The 22,538-nt window shown below is 37.3% G+C and overlaps 1 protein-coding gene across 8 annotated transcripts in view; it reads right to left on the reverse strand.

Annotated features, from left to right (window-relative positions):
• Positions 1-300: 300 nt before the first annotated feature.
• Positions 301-22,538, reverse strand: part of enah (ENAH actin regulator) — a 111,395-nt gene continuing 89,157 nt past the window's right edge. For 3 of the 8 annotated variants that reach the window (XM_077552762.1, XM_077552761.1, XM_077552756.1), the window contains exons 6-15: positions 20,921-21,700; positions 18,488-18,834; positions 16,899-17,041; positions 16,698-16,746; positions 16,360-16,411; positions 15,992-16,064; positions 7,868-7,915; positions 5,781-5,865; positions 4,649-4,706; positions 301-3,219 (exon numbers count right to left, since the gene is read on the reverse strand). In XM_077552762.1, the coding sequence (XP_077408888.1) occupies positions 3,182-3,219; positions 4,649-4,706; positions 5,781-5,865; positions 7,868-7,915; positions 15,992-16,064; positions 16,360-16,411; positions 16,698-16,746; positions 16,899-17,041; positions 18,488-18,834; positions 20,921-21,700 (1,673 nt within the window). In that variant the 3' untranslated portion in view covers positions 301-3,181. Of the gene's footprint in view, positions 3,220-4,648; positions 4,772-5,780; positions 5,866-7,867; positions 7,916-15,991; positions 16,065-16,359; positions 16,412-16,697; positions 16,747-16,898; positions 17,042-18,487; positions 18,835-20,920; positions 21,701-22,538 lie in introns of all 8 variants that reach the window. The other 5 variants (XM_077552757.1, XM_077552763.1, XM_077552760.1 and 2 more) reach the window with 5 other exon arrangements.

A 22,538-nucleotide genomic window follows, 5' to 3' on the forward strand; every position in this document is an offset into this window, starting at 1 on the left:
CTGGCAAAAAGAGCTTGTTGTAACACGGCCCTGGTTGTACTCTGCTGCCACCTGCTGGCCATTAATTGTAGTAACTACCATTTCTTTATGCAACCTCTTCAGGTCAGGGGCTGTATGCTCTAGCACAAAAAAAAAAAACATTAAATAAACCCCCCGCATAAATACATTTTTGTGACCATAGCAATATTTCTAATAGAAAGTTGTTTATACGTTGTTGGGAGCAAATGAGTTAAGAGCCTGATAAATTGCTACATACATATGTATACATAAGTGCAACTGTAATAATGACAAACAAAGTCATGACTTTTATGTCTTGTATTGCAATTTTATTTACCGTAACTTGCTCAAACAAAACAAAAATGTTAGCATGTAAGAAAAGACTAATTAACATGAACACAGTATAGTACACAATGTGGATGTTAAATGAACACGTTTGGAAACCCAACCTTTGAAACGTGCTGTGCCTTCAAGCTTTAAACCGCCTTTCAAAAGTTCTTCCAAATTCACAATTCCTTTCCTTCTCATTACATAAACAAGTGTTTCCATCATCAAACTGACAAGTGACGTTCCAAGTCCCAATTCCAAATTAAGCAAAGAAAGCTAATTTGTTCAAACACATTTAACTGGCATAATTCTTTCAAAATAAGTGTGAAGATCTCCCCTTCGCGCTTGGAGGCCAACGTCTGATTGTACTTCATAGAAGAAAGAAAGAACGAAAAAGACTCAACTTGGTGGAAACAAGCAAGCAGATGTTTCCTGTTGAGGAACAGTACCAAGGTCATTGAGCTCTCCCTTCAATGGAACATATAGAAATATATAACATAAGCATATATTATGGACAAATATTATTACTAGTCATCTATTAAATGCAACTTCGGAACAAGGCACAAGCCACATGGATTCAACAGATTGTAACAATGAACCTGTCCAATAAGTGGATGTACTGTGTATTTAAGATATGCTTCTGCTATGACATCTCCTGACATTGATGATTGAATAATAAGCAAGGCGACTTCATTGAGCATGATTGTTTGTTGAGTACTTTGGTGAGAAACACACTGCTGTTGTGACGTGTTGAGTGTGTCTTATGGTTTCATACTAAAGTGCAATAACCTCTTGGTTGGATCTTTATAAAGAGATGAAGCATTAGAAAGAAAATGATTAAAACCTGTATGTCTTCGCTGCTTTGGCTTGAATACCCAATCCGTTTTAAAAGATAGGGTGCATTTTTTTTTTAAATGTTGACACCCAAACAGAAATTGTTGCCACTTCAGCTTATGCTGCATGTTTTTAGCCCAAACTATGAATTCCCTGACCAAATAGAGTCAAAGTGAAATCTAATTTGTTGACATGACAAGAAAATGGTCACATTTCATATATATATTTCATTCATGATTCATATTTCTGATTTTATCAGACAATTTTGAAGAAACATGACATTTGGGCCATCAACTAACATTGTATATTGTTGCTGCTATATGAAAACCACTTATGTTTATTTTTCTCTCTCCAAATTTTACATTTTTGGGGCGTCTGCATTCAGTTTCATCCCCAAAACATAAAAATAAAAAAATAGACATAAGTGTTTTTCACACAGCAACGACAATATGAAATTGTGGATGGAACTTTCGTCAAAATGTAAAAAGTCGTACAGTATATAAATATCTGTTACCACAACAACTTGTAGTCTTTTGTCACAGCTAAAAAGTTACCAATTCAACAAATAAAAATTCACTTTAATTTAAAATTTACCGTGTCTGACAAATTTATAGCTTAGCCATACATGCTTGAATGCCTGTTTAATGAAATTATTATAAAATATTTTTTAAAGGTATTTTGGACCATGGCTTTGGATCTCATCAAATGAATTCCTCAACCATGAGCTTGGAGTGAGAAAAAAAATGTTGATCTAAATTGTCTGAATACTTTTCTGTTATTTTAAGGCCAAAAAAAAAGCACAGGTGAAAGACTGAATGGCACATTGACATCCTTGAAGACACCCCACACATGATTATGCACTCTAATAGTACAGTTTTGTGGAAAAATTAAAAACAGACAATAATTCTAACAGCAAATGACACAAAGGATGCAGTATGATTGTATGTTACAAAGATCGATCAGTTAGCAAACATCAATGCACACAGTCATTTTCTTTTCTCTGATACGCCGTACGAAAACATGGTTGAAGGGGCTTTACAACAAATGCTACACTTATTGCTTGTCATAAACTTTTGAGAGTGGATGAATTTTCTTGGCAGATTTATTTTTTGTTGCCCTCTGCTTTTAAAGGAAAAAAAGAAATATTGACAAAGGAGATAGAGAGAAGGGACACAAGTCCATCTACAGTGTCCATGCTGGAATAGCATGATGAGTGTGAGCACTTTTTTGTTTGCTGGAGCGCTAGCACGGCTGCTGTCTGACATGCAGCCCTTCCTCGCCTATCAACAAAAACAAAGACGATGAATAGATGCAATCTGATTATGGAGCTACTTGATCGATAGGCTCAAACAGATATATGATTTTCTAAATAATCTCTTTTGTACATATTTCGGTTCAAATAGCATTTGAGGAAGACGAGCTTTACAGCGTTCAGCAGTGGCGGGCCGCCCCATTCGCATTCATTCACACTTGTTCAGTCACACACGCATGCTACTGCTATGGCATTATGGGACGTGGGGTGGGGGAGATTTTCCATCCCTACTTTATTCCTGTTTCTTAATAAAAGGTGCCTTTTGATAGAAAAATCACCAGAACAATTTCTGATTTGCTTCTGCACTAATGAACTTTACAGTAACTTTGAAGAGTTCCTTAAAAAAAAAAAAAAAACATTTTTTAAGTATTTTCCTCATTTAAGGACAAAACGGAAATGTTTTTTTTTTTTGCATAAAGACATGCGTTTTTCTTTCAGTCTGCTGAGTCCTCCAGGATGCGATGTCCTCAGCAGGAGAGTTGAAAGTGTGAGGAGCAGAAGTCCAATCTATGAGAGTTACATAAACATCACCCAGGATGACACCGCTCCACCCCAGATACCATCTCAGTGATTCATGCGCGGTTGCCGTCTTCATTGTCATCGCCGCTACTAGCTTGATATCTTGTTCTGTGCGGCTGTATTGTCTAATGAGTGACCCAAGTTGGATGACTCATGTGGGCTTGGATTTGTAGAAGAGGTACTATGGATCATCTATGCTGTACTGGACCTGCCCAGTTCCTCCCTGATTGCTGAGGACACACAAGAACAAGACAAAAATTAGCTTTAGATGCTAGTTAAGTGCTTTTTTTTTTGCTGTTTTTCAAATCCTGTACCGTAATTCTGAAAACACTAGAACGAAAGTTGCAATCTTTTTGATTTTATGGACATAGTAGCTGTTTTTTTGTTTAGTTTTTGGAGAAAAAAACATTTACATAGCTTAAATATATGAAAACCTTGATGGATTGTCACCAAAATTTATGTGCACGAGTATATGCATGTCCACTTCATATTCCAAAAATATTAGGATGATAAGCTCTCTTACCTTGTGGCAGATGATTTGAGATATCAATGCTTTCAGTTATGAGTGTGGGCAAGGTACAATTTCTACGACGGCGTATTAGGAGCAATGGGCAATATTCCAAGGAAAAAACTTTGTAAACTGGCAAATTTGCGAGAAAAAACTCAGAAACTTAGGAGAAATACATGTAGTAGTGTACTACTCGGATGTTTGTGCCAATACTTTTCCGTCGGGTTTTCAAATAAGGAGATAGTAATAGCTTTAACCATATCAATGTTAAGCATTTGCACTTTCAAGCATTGGGTACTGCCAGCAACAAAGACGTCCACACCCTGAGGATCAAGCATTTAATTACACTAATTTGTTAAAATGTATATTTACTTGTACATGTATGTTTCCAAAATTATTATTTACACATTCATACTTTTTATTTTTGTTGTACAAGTAGCTAAGTTGATGTGTGAATCTGCTGCACTGTGTCATTCACCTGCATTTACATAAAGTATGCAAGCTTCTGATTGGTTAGTGTTTAGTCAATTGATAGGGGATCAGGAAGTGTTGTCACTCAAGCTGCCGTGTATGACGAGTAAAGTTTAAACTAAGAATGAATGTCTCAATCCTGCCTTTTCATTTTATAAACAGTGACCCATTAACCACTAACAAATCCTCATATTGATTAGACTATAAGCTACGTATTTCTCATAAGTTTTTGAGTTTTTTTTCTTGCAAATCTGCCACTTTATAAAGTCGCAAATTTACGAGGTTTTTTTGCTCATAATATTGCGCCCACCATCTAAAAAAATATTTATACGTGGCCATAATACGGCGTTGTAAATTTCAACGTGTACCTCAAGGCATGAGTGTGTAATTAATTTTCAAACCATGTGTGGCGCATAAGGAACATGCAGAGGGAGATTACTGCTTGTCATTGTACATTAACAAATAAATGATTTAGCCCTCTTATTATTGTCACCTGAGCCATATTGTACTCAGTAGCCAAAGAGTGGAAAGAGAAAGAGAAACAAGAAAGTGTGTATGTTCACATTATTATTATGCTTAAACTGGCAAAAATATAGAGAAGACCATTCATAAGATTGCTAGACTATAGTTGCTATTAAAGTTGAGTGCAAAAGACAAAATGAATGAAAAGTGCAAATTACCATCAATGAGCTCTTCTTTTAGCTTTGACAGCTCCTTCCTCATCTCATCCAGAATGTCCTAAAAGGGCACAATGCATTTGCATCTCCATACACAGTACTCCAAGTGTGATCAATGTCATTAAACTAAAGAGAAACAAACATTATTGTGACGTTACTGTCCTGTTTAAGAGGAAGAGCAAATAATGACTTTTTGGGTTACCAAAAATGGGGTCACTCAGGTACAAAAGTGTGAGTAAATGAATGAAAAATGAAACAAACAAACAAATAAAGGTTAATTTAGTATAAATTAAAACAAACCCAAAATTTGGGTCATTCGTGTCGGGGTTATTCATTCACCCAAAAAGTTGAGTAAAAACAACCACATTTCTTTAAGCCCATTTTTAGGTTAAATGAATAACCCAGAATGTTGGGTCAAATTGACCCAAGTAGCCGGTTGGTCCCTTTTTGACCCAAATTGTGGTTTTTTTGGTACCCAACTCTTTTTAGAGAGCACAGCAAATGATTCGTCCATTAATGTTCTCTGAACTACCCCTTTAAAAAGGTTGGGTCAAAAGTAACCCAAATTGGGTAAAATATCTAACCCATGCTAAAGTCCAATAGGGATTAAACCAATGCTGAGTTATTTATACTCAGTGGATTGGGTTGCGGATTTGAACCAGCACATTAGGTCAAGATTTTGATCCAACAAAGGGGTAAAAACTACCCATAATGATGAGTTAATGTTAAGAAGAAATGGGTGACCACGTTATCAGTGCAGCTGTAGTAAAAAAACAAAACAAAAAAACTTCAACCCAATCTGTTGGGTCAAAAATAATTAATCCAATCTGCTCAAAATGTACACCTAACCAGTGAGTGGGTTAGGAAAATTAACCCAGCATATTTAGTGTGTAAGGCAGTACTGATGAGGTCTCGCCTAACAAGAAGAAACAAAACTCCTTCACTAATGCTAGCTAAGCATTAAGTCATGTGTTTTGTGTGACTTGATAAGTATATTTTTCACAACGTCAACTGAATTAGGAAAATGTGTAAAGTATAAACTAGAATGGATTTACTCTAGAGGTTTACATACAACGCTGCTTCACAAAACAATCAAAGTAACTCAGCCACAACATTCAAACGCAATTTCACCAACCTGTTTCAATCTGTCATAGTCAACAGCTTCTATTGGCACGCCGTTGGCACTTAAGGATGCAGTAGGTGTTGGAGTCGATTTAGGTCTGAAAGAGAAGAGTGGGAGAGTTAGACTATGTGTGTGTGGGTGTGGGTGTGGGTGTGGGGGGGGGGGGTTTGATCAGCACAATGTTTGTATGAAAATCAAATCGCCAGTGTGTATTTAGTATGAACACACAGCATATGTCCCACTATAGTTATTTAATTAGTGCTGACACTGTTTCAACAGACCCCAACAGAAAATAAATCTACTAATTACTTAATAAAAACATTCTCATCAAAAAAAAAAAAGTTTAGCAAATGGATTGATGTGAAGTAACTTTGAACAACTGAACATTCAGCTGCACCTTTGGGAGCATGTACTCACCTCAATAAACGATAAAAAACAACACACACAAACAACCTACCGAATTGCTTTGCAGCATGCCTGTCTAAAATCTCACTTCTCAATGCTACTGTTGACAAAAACAAACACTGTAGCTTTAAAGAGAGTGACAGGAAGTAAGACAGGAAGGAGACATGCAACAAAAGGAACGTTCGCTGGTGGGTCAGTCATTTTTCGTTGTTGTTAAACATGCTTAATGGGAAGTCAACTCCCCAAAACGTTTTTCTTGACATTAATATGTTCTATGCAGCCCCACTGGTCTTAATATGGTATCCTTGTGAATATTGTGTTAGTGGAATACGAGTTAAGCAGCAAAATCCCGCTGTTTATATTCCATCTCAGGGGGCGGCCATTTTCCTGTTGAATGAAGATTACATCAATGTTGCTCAGGAATATGGAGAAGGGGTGGGATTTAATACGCCTTGTGACTTCTTCCCACTCCATTTTGAACATGAAAAATCCATGTTAGGTACGCTTTGTTAAATTTAGCTTGTTTTGTAGTTTTTTTGGTATGTTTATTATTATTTTTTAATTCTTATTATTATTTTATTATTATTACTCAAACTCAGGTCTCAAGTAACAACCAATTACAGCTACAGAAAACAGGTGAGCTCTGAATGGTTGTTGCGTGAGCCCCGAGCAACTGTGATGTCATCTTCAGTCGACAGCAAGTATCAAAATGGTCGCCCCATGAGATGGATAAAAAATGGCTGGATTTTGCTCCATAACTCACATTCCACAAATGTAATATTAATCAGAATGTCTTGTTTAGACTAGTGAGGTCACATTTAACATATTATTGTCAAGACATGTTTCATGTTGACTTCCACTTTAAACAACCTCAGTAGTAGATCATATATTCAATATAATAAATAATATAAATAATGACTTATTTAATGACTCTTGACGTGGCTATCTATGAGGCTGTACAATTTGGTGACAAATAAGATGTTGAGCCTTGGTGGAGGACAGTTATTTTTCTGCAAAGCTGCATAATGTTCATGTTATTAACTATAATTTATATATAATACAATTAATGACACCTGCCCAGCTGTCTGTGGGTTGGATATTTAATTACTGTATGTACACCAGGGTCTCCTTGCTTTTTCCACAAATTTGTACATCTGCAGTATTTGCCACAAACCTCACTCTGAAGGTGGGACACTTCTAAATGTTAAGTCTTTTTCAGATCAAACTGAAAAAATATAGCTGTACCTACAAGCACACAAAGTGTACATGCACACATAGTGAGGAGCGCTTATCTCTGGATGCCTGCTGGCGGTCCAATGATAATTACACTGTCAAGTCTACACTGCACTGGGCGTTCCTCTATATTTAGAGGGAAGGTATGCACAAGTATGTGACGCACATATGGATTTCCCTGCTTTCAGTTTAGAGCAGCATGCACAAAAAGTCAATATCACACTGACAATGGATTAGATTCAATGCACATAATGTCATTTTTCAAACAAGCGATGAGCAGAGCTGCTCTGCAAGTTGGCTGTGTAAGGTAGTTTAACTACAAAGAAATCCAGATTCATTCAAAATGCTTGTATGAAAGCATTTTAAAGTAACTGCTTTCCATTAATATCAATTCCACGACAAAACAGGGGAAGGATTTTGAAGAAAAAGGGTTCTCAATCGCTCACAGGTCCTCTGTCTACCTGTTGGAGGAGTCTGTTGCCATGGGATTTCTCCACGGAGAATCTCGTCTGTGTGAGCAGCAGAGACACTGGCTTAACATAGAACACCTTCGTATCTGTCTGTATGTCCATAGCCAAGTCTGGAGAATTGTACCAAAACTCACTCGCATTTATAGATTCATTGTAAGTAGAAAAGCGCTATGTAGTAAAAAAGAAATTCAGCCTAATTTCAATTTGTTACATATGGCACAATTTTCTGATTGCATTTCACTTCAACTTTTTTTCAGGGAGGGGTCTCTTTTACAACGAAAGAGAAAGAAAGATGAGATATTTGATAAGTTAGAAATTGCAGTTGAAGGTACACTGTATATTCCCACAACAAGCGTTTTTTCACAGTTAGCGTAACTTCTTATCGAAAGAAACACATAAGCAACTGGAAAAAGTGCAATTTCTGCAGAAATTGCATGGGAATGCTGAAAAGATGAATGCATGTGCTTAAATCATTTCAGTGAAATTATAATCAATTTCCTGATATAATAGTCAGTTGGTATCGAACCACTGAATGTACTAAAATGTGGTCCAAGCAGGGTTTGAACCCAGGTTTTTCGTGGTGGTAGGCAATATTTCCAAGCACTTGACTTGTTCGAATTCATGGCTAATGGCGTATTTCTTTTGAAATGTGTCATCTGATGCTGAAAGATAACATGCATTTAATCATTTCAGTGAAATTATAATCCATTTCTTGTTAGGGTAGTCAGTTGGTCTACATGTATATCACTTAGCATAATGGCCATGGGTGGGATTCGAACCAGCGACCTCCTGGTTACTGAACAAGGCATTTTTTTTTACCAAGTGCGCCTTAAAACTATTTGGGACACACACAGAACTACTAACATTCAGAGAGAAACTACCATTAACAAAAATGGCTACACCTCCACCTCTTAGGGCTGACATCAATCAGTCCTAAAAACTTTGTATCCGTTAACAGCAATGTCATTATCACAAACTTGATCTGTAATCCACATTTAAGAAAACACAAAAATGGCAACCTTCAGCCCAAATACTAATGCAGTCCATTTTTTTAAATGAGGTCAATGGATTTGTCATGTTACAAATAATGTGTTGATTGTGGAGCTACACAACATGACGCCTACTTTCCTGGAAAAAAAAACAAAAAACAAAACATGACGCCTACTGCTCACAGAATATATTTTACACTCAGACATTAAAAATGTTGAATTCATAAAACAGATATTCCGATTCACTGGTTTACTGGACAGAAAGCACTGCAGACAATGTCGGTAATTCAGTAACTGAGGAGAACTAACAAAACTGCAACAATATGAGTCCTTTTTTTAAAATATCATTTGAGATCAATAAGGTTTTTTTTTTTCCAGCAAAGAAAATAATTACTGAAAATAAGAGACAGTGCTATTGAAAAAAAAAAGTCAAATCAATAGGCTCTTACATAATCCCCAAAATATATGCCAAAAAGTGTAAAGAATAGAATGTGAATTGTTTGTCCTACTTTGACCCAAGCTTCTTATGCTAAATTGTGTCAGGTATTCAAAATAAAAAAATAATTTGATTAAAAAAAAATACATCAGATAAAGTGCCTTATCCTGGTGTCAACTCACGATGAAAACTTTTCCCCAAGATTTGTGTTGTATAGCTCTGTCTTCATGCATTGCTAAACTATTGCTAAACTATACCAGGGGTCAGCAACCTTTCATGTCAAAAGAGCCATTTTAGGTAAATAAATGACAGTAAATCTGCCTGGAGCAACAAAACATTTGAAGATTGTGATGAAGGAAACAGTGTGTTAGTGTTAGTCTAATGTACTGAGGGCCCAAGAGCTCATTCGAGCTGCACCACAACACAAAAATAAAAGAGCAGCATCCAATACAAAGATATTTAGTTTCTTCTACCTTTCCTATTCCGTTTTGGGGATTTTTGTTGTTGTTGTAATTTTTCAGACTTCATTTTTCATACATGATAGATTTTTCTGCCTTTCTGTCAAATTTCTGACATTTTGGGCAATTTTATAGACATATGTTAATTTTCTGCCTCTTCCTTTTTTGCTATCAATTATCTGACATTTTTGACAATTTTGTGGACATTTTATGGTAATTTTCGGGACTTCTTTTGTTTTTGGACATTTTATGGTTACTATTTGAACGTATTGTTTTCTGCCTTTAAAAAAAAAAAAAGAAAGAAATAAATTTTCAGACTTTTTTGGCAATTCCAAAGAAAATTTTCTGGTAATTTTCTGCCTTTCTTCTTTTGTTTTTGGACATTTTATGGTTATTTTTTTTATTTCATTTTTTTTATGTTTTCTTTACTGCCTTTTTTATTAAATTCTGAAATTTTTGGCAGTTTTGTGGACTTTTTATGGTAATTTTCTGTTTGTTCTCTTTTTTATCGACCTTTCATCTTTTTTTCTGGCAACTTAAAAATGTAGATTGACATTTTTTCAAACATTTAATTATTCATTTTTTGTAATGTTAACATTGTTAACATTTTTAATTCTTTATTTTATATTTTAACCATTTTGAATGTAGTTATAGATGTGTAGAGCAGGTGAAATAATGTTAAACTCAATACAACTCGACCTTAACCTATCTGTTATCTTGTTTTCGTCTAAATTCCTTTTCCCTTGTCCTTCTTGAGAAAGTGCAAGCTGACACATTGAGATTCTGTTTTGGGAAGAAAGTGCTAGCTGGCATACTGAGAACCTGTTTTGTCTAAATGTGAAAGATCAACATAGCATACTGTGAGAATGTAATCTGTTTTTCGTATTTGATGGGAGGAGAAGAGGCGTTTTTGTACAAACTCGGATTGTAATAAAGGGCTGTGTCTCCTGGGGAGAGGGACACACATTTTTTTTTTTTTTCTCAGGAGAGCTCAGTATTGTTCATTCGATTTGACATCATCATTGCTCTCCTTTTTTTTTAAAAAACAAACACAAATAAATTAAAAAAAATTAATAAATGTTTTTTTTTTAAATATATATACATATATATATATACATATACACACATATATATATATATATATATATATATTTTTTTTTTTTTTTGTATGTGGGTGAGTATGTGTATGTGCGTGTGTGTGTGCGTGCGTGCGTGCGTGCGAGCGTGTGTGTATTCATCAGTTCACCTAAAGCCCATTAAAAAAAATCCCATACTAATAATATAATATAATAATAAATTGCCAAATGCAGAAACATCAATGTAAGTTATCACGATGTAGTGGCTCTCGCTAACAGACAGAATTAAGTAACCGGAATTAGGTTAAAAAATTCTATATACGTAGACCATGTTTCTATAAATTTTGATATTTGGTTTTTATTTGAGGCAGATATTTTTTCCATTAAAATGTGATTTATGAGGAGGTTAGACCATTGGTCGATATTCAGAGTTTGTTTATTTTTCCAGTTAACAAGAATTGTTTTTTTAGCGATAGTAAGGGCTACAAGTGTAGATTGAAATTGTTTATGTGGTAAGTCAGTTGTTGTTAGGTCACCTAGCAAACACAAGTTTGGAGATAAAGGTATCCTACAGTCCAAAATAGCGGAAAGTTTTTCTAAGACTTTAGTCCAGAAATACATAACCGGAGTACATAACCATAAAGCATGAACATAAGTGTCTGTAGTGTTTTGTAAACATTGGAGACAAGTGTCGGAGTCTGAGAGTCCCATTTTCTTCATCATATATTGAGTAATGTATGTTCTAGGAATAATTTTATATTGGATAAGTTGTAAATTTGTGTGTTTTGTCATTTTAAATGCGTTTTCACAAACTTGAATCCAAAAGTCAGGTTCCGGTGCTATAGACAAGTCTGTCTCCCATTTCGAGATGGGTAAAGACATTTTATCAGTATATGAAAGTAACTTATATATTTTTGAAAGTTTTTTTGTTGTTGTCGGAGAAAGCTTGTTAATATCTTTAGCTAAAACAGGCGGTTGGAGCGTACCCCGAAGTGTTGGAATTTTTTTCTTTATCATATTTTTAACTTGTAGATAATGTAAAAAATTTCCGTTTTTTATATTGTATTTTTGGAGCAAGGATGTATATGATATAAACATATTATCTGAGAAGAGATGGTGGAGATGTGTAATTCCTTTCTGCTCCCACACAGCTAAATGAAACGGTTGGTTGTTAAGTTGAAAGTCGGGGTTATGCCATAGGGGAGAAAGTCCACAGGGCTCCACTTGGGCTTTTGTCAATTCTAGTGCCTTCCACCAGGCAGTCACGGTGGCGGAAATCATTGGGTTTTTAAAACAATTATGACGCTTAATCGATGTTGTAATAAAGAGTAAATCTCGAAGTCTGAGGTTATTACAATCCTTCTGTTCTAGTTCCAACCAACAGTTAGTGTCTCTGTTGGGTTGTGCCCATAGAACGATATATTGTAGCTGGTTAGCTATATAGTAGTACATAAAATTTGGTGCCTCTAGACCACCTTTGGATTTGCTTTTCCGAAGAGTAGATAGACTAATCTTTGCTTTTTTTTTATTCCAGTAAAATTTTGTTACGGCTGAGTCCAACAACTGGAACCATTTAGCCGTAGGTTTAAATGGAATCATTGAGAAAAAATAGTTTATTTTAGGTAAAACTTTCATTTTAATGGTGGCTATTCGTCCTATTAGAGAAATAGGAAGATTATTCCAGCGCTCCAAGTCACTATAAATGTTATCCAGAAGTGGAGAAAAGTTTAAATGAATTAAATCAGTTAATTTAGGTGAGATTTTTATGCCTAAGTATTTTAAATTACCTATAGGAAATGAGTAGTGTGGGTCCTGGCTTGCAGGGTTCCATGAATTTTCTGTAATAGGTAGAAGTGTTGATTTTGTCCAGTTTATAGAATAATCTGATAACTGTGAGAATTTAGTTATTAAATTAAATACTTCCCCTAGCGAAGTAGCCGGCTTTTCTAAATAAAGTAAGATGTCATCGGCATATAGATTAATTTTATGTTCTGTTACCCCAGAGTGAATTCCTTGAATCCTTCTTTCCTGGCGTATGGCTAATGCAAGTGGCTCAATAAATATTGCAAATAATAAAGGGGATAGTGGGCATCCCAGTCTTGTGCCTCTCTGTAAAGTAAAGCTCTGAGATATAATCCCATTAGTAGTAACTGTAGCTTTTGGAGAATCATATAATACTGATACCCAGTGGATAAATGATTTTCCAAAGCCAAATTTATTTAAAACAGCAAAGAGGAAGGACCAGTTAACTTTGTTGAAAGCTTTTTCTGCATCCAATGATATAATAACTGCCTTTTTATCATGCCGCTGTGACATGCTAATAAGGTTAAAGAGTCTCCTAATATTATTAGTAGAGTGCCGATCTTTAATAAAGCCTGTTTGGTCGCTATGAATAATTGTCGAGATTACTGTTTCTAGTCTAGATGTGAAAGCCTTAGTGATAATTGTAATATCAGTATTAATTAGTGAAATCGGACGGTAACTTGATGGAAGGGTGGGGTCTTTTTCTGGCTTTAATAAAAGTTTAATTGCTGCTGTATTCATGTGTGGGCGTATGTAACCCTTAGTTTTAATTTCTGTTACTACTCTTAAGAATAGTGGAGCAAGCATTAACCAGAAGTGCTTAAAAAATATAGCCGGATAACCATCCAGGCCAGGTGCTTTGCCATTAGGCATACTATCTAGAGCACTGTACAACTCGTTTATAGTAAGTGGCGCATCTAACATGTCTTTATGTTCAGTAGTTAACTGAGGTATATTTAAGCCACTGAGGAATGCCTCAATATGCTCAGGGTTAGGCTTGTTAGTTTCTAAGTATAGGTTACGATAATAGTTATAAAAAATGTGATTAATTTCTTCTGGTGATTGTGTGCATTCACCAGTTGTCCCTTTAATCGCCGTTATAAGAGACTTTTCCCGATTGCGTTGAAGTTGGTTTGCAAGAAATTTACCTGATTTGTTATTATATTCAAAGTTGTTATATCTCAATTGTTGTATTATAAATTCTGTCTTTTTAGTTAGCATATCGTCTAACTGTATTTTTGTATTTTGTAAGTCAGTCCATATTTGGTTATTTGGGTTTATTGCGTACTCATCCGTCAGTTGTTTAATTTTATCTTCCAAGTCTTTTTCTGATTTTTGATCCTGTTTCTTTTTATAAGATGAATATGATATAATTTTACCTCTAATTACTGCTTTCCCAGTTTCCCAGAGAAGAGATGGCGATAGGTCTGGAGAGTCATTTATTTCCAAAAAGTCTGCCCATTCTTTTCTTATAATTTTGTCAAACTATGCGTCGTTTAGCAGTGAGATGTTAAACCGCCATGTCGGTGGTGATTTAAAGGTATAATCAACTTGTAGGGAAAGGGAGACTGGTGCATGGTCGCTAATAATAATAGGATGTATTTTTGTAACAGTTTTATCAGCAATAGAGTTATTTGTAAGAAAATAATCAATTCTTGAAAAAGACCGGTGCACAGCGGAAAAGAAGGTAAATTCCTTCTTATTTGGGTTTTTAAGTCTCCAGCTGTCGACGAGGCCAAAGTCATCCATATATTCCCCTATTACTTTAGCAGATTGTAATCGTCTACATGTTGTATTATTAGAACGGTCAATTAATGGATTTAAGACTGTGTTAAAGTCTCCTCCAATAATAATAGTAGAGTTCGCTGCTAAATCAAACAGCTGAGAGAAAAATTCATGGAAAAAGGCCGGATCATCATTATTAGGGGCATATAAATTACCAAGTGTATATATTTTATTAAATATAGTCACCTGAATAAAAATGTATCGGCCCTCTGGGTCTGTTATTGTATTATTTAAAGTAAAGAGTAAATTCTTATGTATGAGTATACAGACTCCTCTTTGTCTACTATTATAAGGGGCAGAGTACGCTTGGCTAAAATTCTTATCAATAAGTAATTTTTCTTCAGATTTTTGTAGGTGGGTTTCTTGTAGGAGGCAAATATCTGCTTTTAATTTTAAGAGATGGTCTAAAGTTTTTATTCTTTTTGCTTCTGAGCGAGCACCACAAACATTCCAGGAAACCAGAACTAATTTATGCATACAAACAATATAGACTCAGTCCTGTGTATATATCTGCATAGGCCATTTGTCAGTATTAGTATGTTATAGGATAGAATCAAAGTGGTTAGGTGGTTTATGTAATTTGTGTAAAATATGAGGTAACGAGTAAGTAAATATAACAGTGAAAAAACAGGTAGGGAGGTAAAAGTAAAGGAAGTTAAAGGGGGATTAAACATAAAAATACACCAATAACTGGTAACCTAAGCGAGATTTTTTGTTTAAATATACTTTAGATATAGTTATGTATTTAATAATATATTTATAATATCGCCTAAACATAATGAGTATTCATATTTAAGGTTTTATAACCACATATACAGTATATGTATACATCTAATGAGTTGGGGTTCCGGAATAGTTGGCCATCGATGTATAGTGGTTTAGGGCTTACAGCCATACTGCCCTGAGAACGCCCGATCTCGCCGATCTCGGAAGCTAAGCAGGGGGGCCTGGTTAGTACTTGGATAGGAGGGGACACACATTCTTGGATGACACTTCATTTGGTGGTATTCAATTGTGTGACCAGAGATCTCTGTAATAAATTCTCCTTGCAAGGACCCTCTTCACAGGAATCTCATCTTTGATTTATTTGTTATTTGGACACGCAAAAGATTACAAAACTTAAATATAATCCTTCAGTAATTTAAATCAATAATTCATTTAAAGAACATTTTATCTTAAAAAAAAATATTAAAAAAAATATTCATTTCTACTCATTTTTTCGCAGGAGAGGGACTAAAGAGCTACATGTTACTCCAGAGCCGCAGGTTGCAGACCCCTGAACTATACTATTGCTTACATTCTAGCAGTAAACTGAAAGTCAGATGAGCGCATTAGGCCAACATAAGCTTTAGTGATGTTAGCAAGGACTGGGCCACCCCATCAGTGCATCATGCTGAACCTAGCCAAAGCTACTTCAGCAATATTTCAGTGGACTGAAAGGGATTTTTTTCTGGTTCGTAAGCATTTTTTAGAACATATACTCAAACCAAACAATAAATATAATTATAAGAAATTTTCTTTAAAAAAACAAGAACAAAAAAACTATAGTGCTGGCAGAGATACAGTACCTTCCTATTACTGGTGATTTGCTACCATTCATAGTATTGTTGTTTGTTCTTTCCCATGGCTTCCTGGGCATGTCTGTAGGGGAAAAAAACACACGTAAATATTAAATTTATATATATATATATATATATATATATATATATATATATATATATATATATATATGTATGTATATATATATATATATATATATATATATATATATATATATATATATATATAAAATACGAAAAGTATGTGATGCCAGTGCATACAGTATACAACTTTCAATGCTAATTTGGATCTTCGTTGCCTGTGTTAGGAGATGCATTGCATTGGATTCTGCCCCATGGCCCTTCAGTATTAGCTGTTTGACTCTCCTGACACTCACCTGGTGTGCTACATGCAGACACTTTGGGGGTCGTTGTTATCTCACACTCTTCCTGTTGGATAGACAAGAGAGAAGAGAGACAGTCAGACGCAGAATACAACGTGAAATAAATAAAAAAAATAATAGTATACTAGTGAAACACAAAATGAGTTACATCACAAAGCTTTTTGGCCACAACTCTATACTGTATTGTCTATTGACTACATGCAACCCAAATGAGGCATGCCGAAAACTCAGAGCTCAGCACAAAGGAATTGAGCAGTGAGCTCAGACAGGAATGTTCTCAATGTTGTAATTGCAGACATGAAAATGAACAGAACAGATCAGATTAGACTTACTGATTTCTGGTCGGGTTCAGGTGAAGAGCCCTTTTCTGCAATTCTTCTTCTATAATAGACAAGAGTAACATTGAGACCTTGGTATGATTTCTTTCATCTCACATTTACAATACAATGCGACGGGGGCACACAAATGAACTGAACACAAAGAAAACTGTTTTTCAAATTGATATAATAATAATAAACAAACTATGATGGTACCTTCTTGCCAATAAAGCGCTCATCTCCTCCATGAGCCCGCCTCCTCCAGGTAGAGGGCCATTGCCTCTGGACTCCGATTTGGCCCCCGCAGTCCCAGCTGTCCCCAACAAGGCTGCTGCCAGAGCTGCCCCTGCATCATCACTCTGGAAACATTTTCCAAATTACTTCCTCTTGGGAATTCATGTTGTATAGTTTTGGACACAAATACTAGACAACTGACATGAAGACAGGTCAAAGATGTCACTTAAAAAAACAAAGCAGACAAAATATATTACTGTAATTTCTCAAGAATAAGACGCCTTTTTTGTTAAAAAAAATCATCCAAAATGTAGTTGATATTATACTGATGTATGACTACTCGCAAAATTCATCACATTATATAGATACCAGTACCCAGGGGTTGTGAAAAAAAAAGTGTACTTGGTTTCCAAATAGGACAAAAGTGGCCAAAGATTTAATGTAAACAGTAGGGATGAGTGGTTTTTATTTTAAGGTATCGTTACTCGCATTGGAGGCCAATACCTCTTGTGGCCAGTTTACAATCAGGAACTAGAAATGAGAAGAATATAATATTGCAGTTAATTTTATCCGTTTTTAAAGAATTATTTAAAAAATATATCTTTCAATGTTTTTTGGGGGCAAATTTTATGTATCAAAAGTAGACTTTACACCGATCTGATCGGCTAAATCGGGATTAGACGATCTTCTTGCATTTTTATGCAAAATCGTCTGTCTTTATTTGTCCCATTGATTAAGGACGTCATTGATTGGATCAGTGAAATAAGACAATAAAATATTATAATCAATGTTTATCAGTGTTATAAAAATAAAAAAATGTATTGTTTATTTGTTTTTTTTCTCCATGTATTCCAATTAGAGTCAATTATATGTTTGTTTGTTTTTTGCTATCCGTGGGCCAGGCCTGTCCTTTTCCCCTGAAAACAAAGGTGGTTGAGAAAATTTAAATGTTTTTTAAACAAATATATTGCTCCATCTTCTGATCGCATCAGTGATCGGTTATCGTTTTTTTGTTTTGTTTTTTTCAAACTCATAGCTTGCTGATCGGTGATTCGCCGAAAAATCCTGATCGTCTAAAGCCTAATCAAAAGTACTAATGGCATTGGTACTCCGTATCGGTATCAGCAATTACTCAAAAGTTGAGTACATGTACTGGTATTGGTCTGAAAAAAAGTGGTAGCAGACATTACTACAAGCTTTAGCCCCTGATACTAGCTAGCTAGCGCCCAAGTAGGTAAACAAGCACCATGGGAGCTAGCTAGGGCGCTAGCTAGGGAGCTAGATAGCTAGCTAGCTAGCACCTGGGGCTAAAGCCAAACTGTGGCAGGGTTTTTACTTTCTGGACCGGTATTTACCACCTCTGCATTGCTAGTAATCAGTAAATAATTGATATAGTTAAAGATCTTTAAGTTGGAAATGACAAAAATCTGACAAAAATGAAGACTTTTGCAAAGTTATATTATATTTGCGTACCATGGCTGAAACTGTTAAAAAAAAAAAAAGGAATTGACGTGGACACAAATGGCCTACACAAAAAGAAGAAATGTCTAAAAGTACAAGCTAATGCTCACCCTTGGCACTTTGCGCAGTTTAGCTCCTGCGAGGGCTGCAGCCAGGCCTGAGACAGGGCGGTCTTCTACAGGAGAGAAGAGGCCAGCGGGCAGAGGAGGTGCTGGGGGAGGTGTCGGGGCCCCGAGAGGAGGAGGTGGCCCGGGTGGGGAGGTCGGGGTCCCAACCGGGGTCAATGTAGGCGGCAGAGGGGGAGGCGGCGGTGGGGGAGGGTGTCCGGACGGCGTGGTGGGGGTGGCCGCCGGGGTAGCCGCCGCAGATGTCACAGTTGAGCCGGGTGGCAGGGGCGGAGGGGGGGGAGGGGTTGGTGTGGGTGTGGGTGTGGTCAACCCTGCTGGCTGCACATTGTCTATGGGTGAGGTGGTGGTTGAGAAACAAAGAAGAGTGTAAGGATAAAACTGTTGACCTTTAGTTTACAATACAAACAATGGTTTATATGCTTAAGAATGTAAAAACAAACAAAGAAGGGTATATTTTCCCCAAAATTGTGCAAAAATAAAAAAATTAAAAATAAGTTAGTTCTTTAGGGGCAGGGAAGCATGCAAGAGTGAGAATTTGATCATTTAATCTACATGGCATGTTAGTGTGTGAAATCCAATTGTCAGCTGTATGTAGTAAGGCAGGCAGTGCTAGTGAGGTACTGTTCAATAAATGGTTTAAGATCAATATTTCATCACTCCTAAACAAAGCGTCTGATCTCATCTGAAGAGCTTGTTTCACCATAAACATAAAAAGAAGCCAGGCAAACTTTACAAAACTCAATCTGTTTTTTTAGGGCACCCCTTAAACACATTGCAGGCCACAATCAATAATCTATGAAGGGAAGTGAACATGTCGAACTCGAGATAGTAGTTTAGTCCCAATCCATACAATCAGTTTGGTGATCTCTGGGTTCAAAGGTCATGAGAATAACTCTTGTGGCTAATGAAAACTAAAAGGTCAGTGGAGCACTGTGATTCAAATGGAAAACAAATGCGGCAAAGCAGGGACATCTGTCCTTTATTGTAAAATGTTATATTTCATTGAGTTGTCTAACAACAATCAGGTTTATTGTATAGGTGTTGTTTAAAAAAAAAAAAATAGAATGCTGTGTGAAAAAAAAGAAAGAAGAGGCACATTTAACAGACTTAAATGGAAAGTCATGCCAAAAATCTCCCTTTACAGTAATATGTTCTATGCAGCCCCACTAATCTAAACACAATATGCTGATAAATATTGTCTTTGTGGAATATGAGTTAAGCGGTGAAAAACACCTATTTCAATTTATCTCTGGGGGCGGGGGGGTTCATTTTGCCACTTGCTGTCGACTAAAAATGACATCACAGTTGTTCAGGGCTCAAGTAACTGAAGCTGAGCCGTGATTGGTTGCTACCTCAGCCGGAGCTTATTTAAACTGTGATGCAGTTTTCAGTCGACAGCATGTAGCAAAATGGCCGCCCTCTTAAATGGATAAAAAACAAGCAAGCTTGCCTCATATTGCAAAAACATAATATTAATTGTAATGCTGTGTTTACACTAGTGGGGGAACATACAACATATTATCGTACAAAACATTTTTGGATTGACTTCCCCCTTGACAAGTCTATATTTACTGTTAGCTAAATACGAAATAGCATGAGGACGCACTTTGAGATAAATGTCTATTGAACTGACAAATGATATTTAGAAAAACAAAAAAAGAAAAATAGGCAGAGCTTGAAGTGATTTGTACTTTGTAAAGATGACGGGCACACTGTTTAAAGACCAGACATATTGCACTTTCAGTCAACCTGCTGGATCTTTACTTTTAACTCATTCACTCGCAGCCATTTTCACTGAAGCAACCCTCTTTGCTCCCGGCTGTTTTACTGATTTTGCAAGGCCCACAGAATATTGTGTTCTATTGCTATGAAATAGATTAAAGCATCTTTTTTCATCAGGAAAAAAATGTATATTTGTATCTGTGTCCGTTTTGCAGTAATTAGCATTAGAACATAGCTAAGTTTCATCAACATGCAACATGGCCCTAGCTGAGCTCTTAAACTCTGCTGACACCTGCTGGTCGTTTTTTTTGTTGTTGCAATAACTACCATTGCTTTAAGCCACCACTTTAGGTCAGAGGCTGCAACAAAGCCATCTGTATGCTCTAGCATAAAAATAAAATAAAAAATACATTAAAAATGTATAAATACGTTTTTGGGACTCTGGCAATATTTAAAATAGGATGTTTTTATACGTTTTCGGGAGCAAATTAGTTAAGCAGACAGACACACGAGGAGCTTTTGAGAAGACTGAAAGGCCTGAACAACGCGGCTATGGCTCTATATAGAAGTCTAATCAGCTATGATACAGCTCATAAAGAACGAGATCAGGATGAATGATTACTGTTAGTATGTGAGTTAAAGGCAGTGAACGACAGCTGGGAGAAAAGCAAGAAAGTGGGCTGGAAGCCTTACCCTGGGACTGCGGCTGATCAGAGGACCCTGAACGCAGTTGGTGGGTTTCTTGGCTTGCTGCTGCGTCTGAATCCCCAGGTCCTGATGGGCCCATGCCCAGAGAGAGTGTGAGGTGCTCAGCGGAAGCAGCGGCCAAGGGCGCTGTAGAGGGAGAGGGTAAATCAGGAGCATGGGATGAGGAGGGGGGAGACGAGACGCACGAATAAGAATGGGGTGCTAAGGGTGAGGCGAATGGTGGCGGGGTGGGCGGAGGTGGCGGGGTCGGGCAGGCTATGCCAACCGGGTGGCTGTGTGGCATGGTGGTGACTGGGGAAGGTGCTGGAAACATCGGTGGGCCATTGGGAGATGGCGATGGGGGCTTCTGGGTGAGTGGGGATGAGGTCGCAATGGGGATGAGTGGCCGTGGCCCTGCAGCCTTCTCTGGTGGACTACTTATCATGACCGGGGGTGACGGGGGCAAGGGAGTGAAATTGTAGGCTGAACACACCACGGGCTTGGGCGCGGTGGTTGGGTTGGGGGCAGGAGCAGGAGGTGGTGCTTGGGCAAACGCCTGCTGTCTCCTTGGGACGGTGGCGTAGTGGGGAAGGACTGGGTGGAAGGCAGAGCCGAGTGAGGTGGCAAAACGGGAGGCCGAGTGCCTCAGAGGTGGTGTTGGAGGCGTCGCGGATGAGGATAAAAGGGCCCCTGGAGCTGGACAGCTCAATGTGGATGGAGATGCCGGTGTGGATGATGTCCTGCAATACTCCTGAGGAGTGGGGCTGTACAAAGTGCTTTTAAATGCTAGTTGCACGGACAGACATGGTGAGGGACAACAACACAGGGCAGAAGGGAAGGCACCAACGCAGAAAGGAGGCAGCCATCGTGCACACAATGGAAGGACGACAGGTCAGGAGAAAGAGATGGAAGGAGGGTGGAGGGAAAAAAAAGAGAATGGAGCAGTGAAGCAAGAGAAAAGAGCACAGGACCTAAACCACAGTTTGATTCCAAGGTATTTAATGCATTTCAATACGCTGAGGTGATGTCGCTTTGTTAGTGGACAGATGTTGAGACAGAGCTGCAGAGGTGGTAAATCCAAGTCCAAAAAGTAAAAACTTTGCCAGAGTTTGGCTTTAGCCCCAGGTGCTAGCCAGCTAGCTCCATAGCCAGCTCCCATGGTGCTCGTTTACCTGCTATTGAGCTAGCTAGCTAGCTAGCACCGGGGGCTAAAGCCAAACTGTGGCAGGGTTTTTACTTTCAGGTGCTAGCTAGCTCCCATGGCGCTCGTTTACCTGCTAGAGAGCTAGCTAGCTAGCTAGCATCAGGGGCTTAAGACAAACTGTGGCAGGGTTTTTACTTTCTGGACCTGGATTTGCCACCTCTGCTAAGCTGTAGAAAACAAAGAAGACTTGCTCAGAGAGCTGACTAAAACGGATATTTCGAAAAAAGCAAAAAGCCAAACACAAACATCATCAAGGCAAGCCGAATAACACAAATTTACTTGTCCATACAAAACGTATCAATCCATCTACTTTCTGTACCGCTTATTTTCATTAGGGTAGCAAGAAACTACCTCAGCTGTAATGTACATGTGGGTGAGAAAAACAATAAATGATGCCACCAAAGTTGATGCAGGAACACA

This window comes from Vanacampus margaritifer, chromosome 19, assembly GCF_051991255.1.
Source record: "Vanacampus margaritifer isolate UIUO_Vmar chromosome 19, RoL_Vmar_1.0, whole genome shotgun sequence".
NCBI lineage: Eukaryota > Metazoa > Chordata > Actinopteri > Syngnathiformes > Syngnathidae > Vanacampus > Vanacampus margaritifer.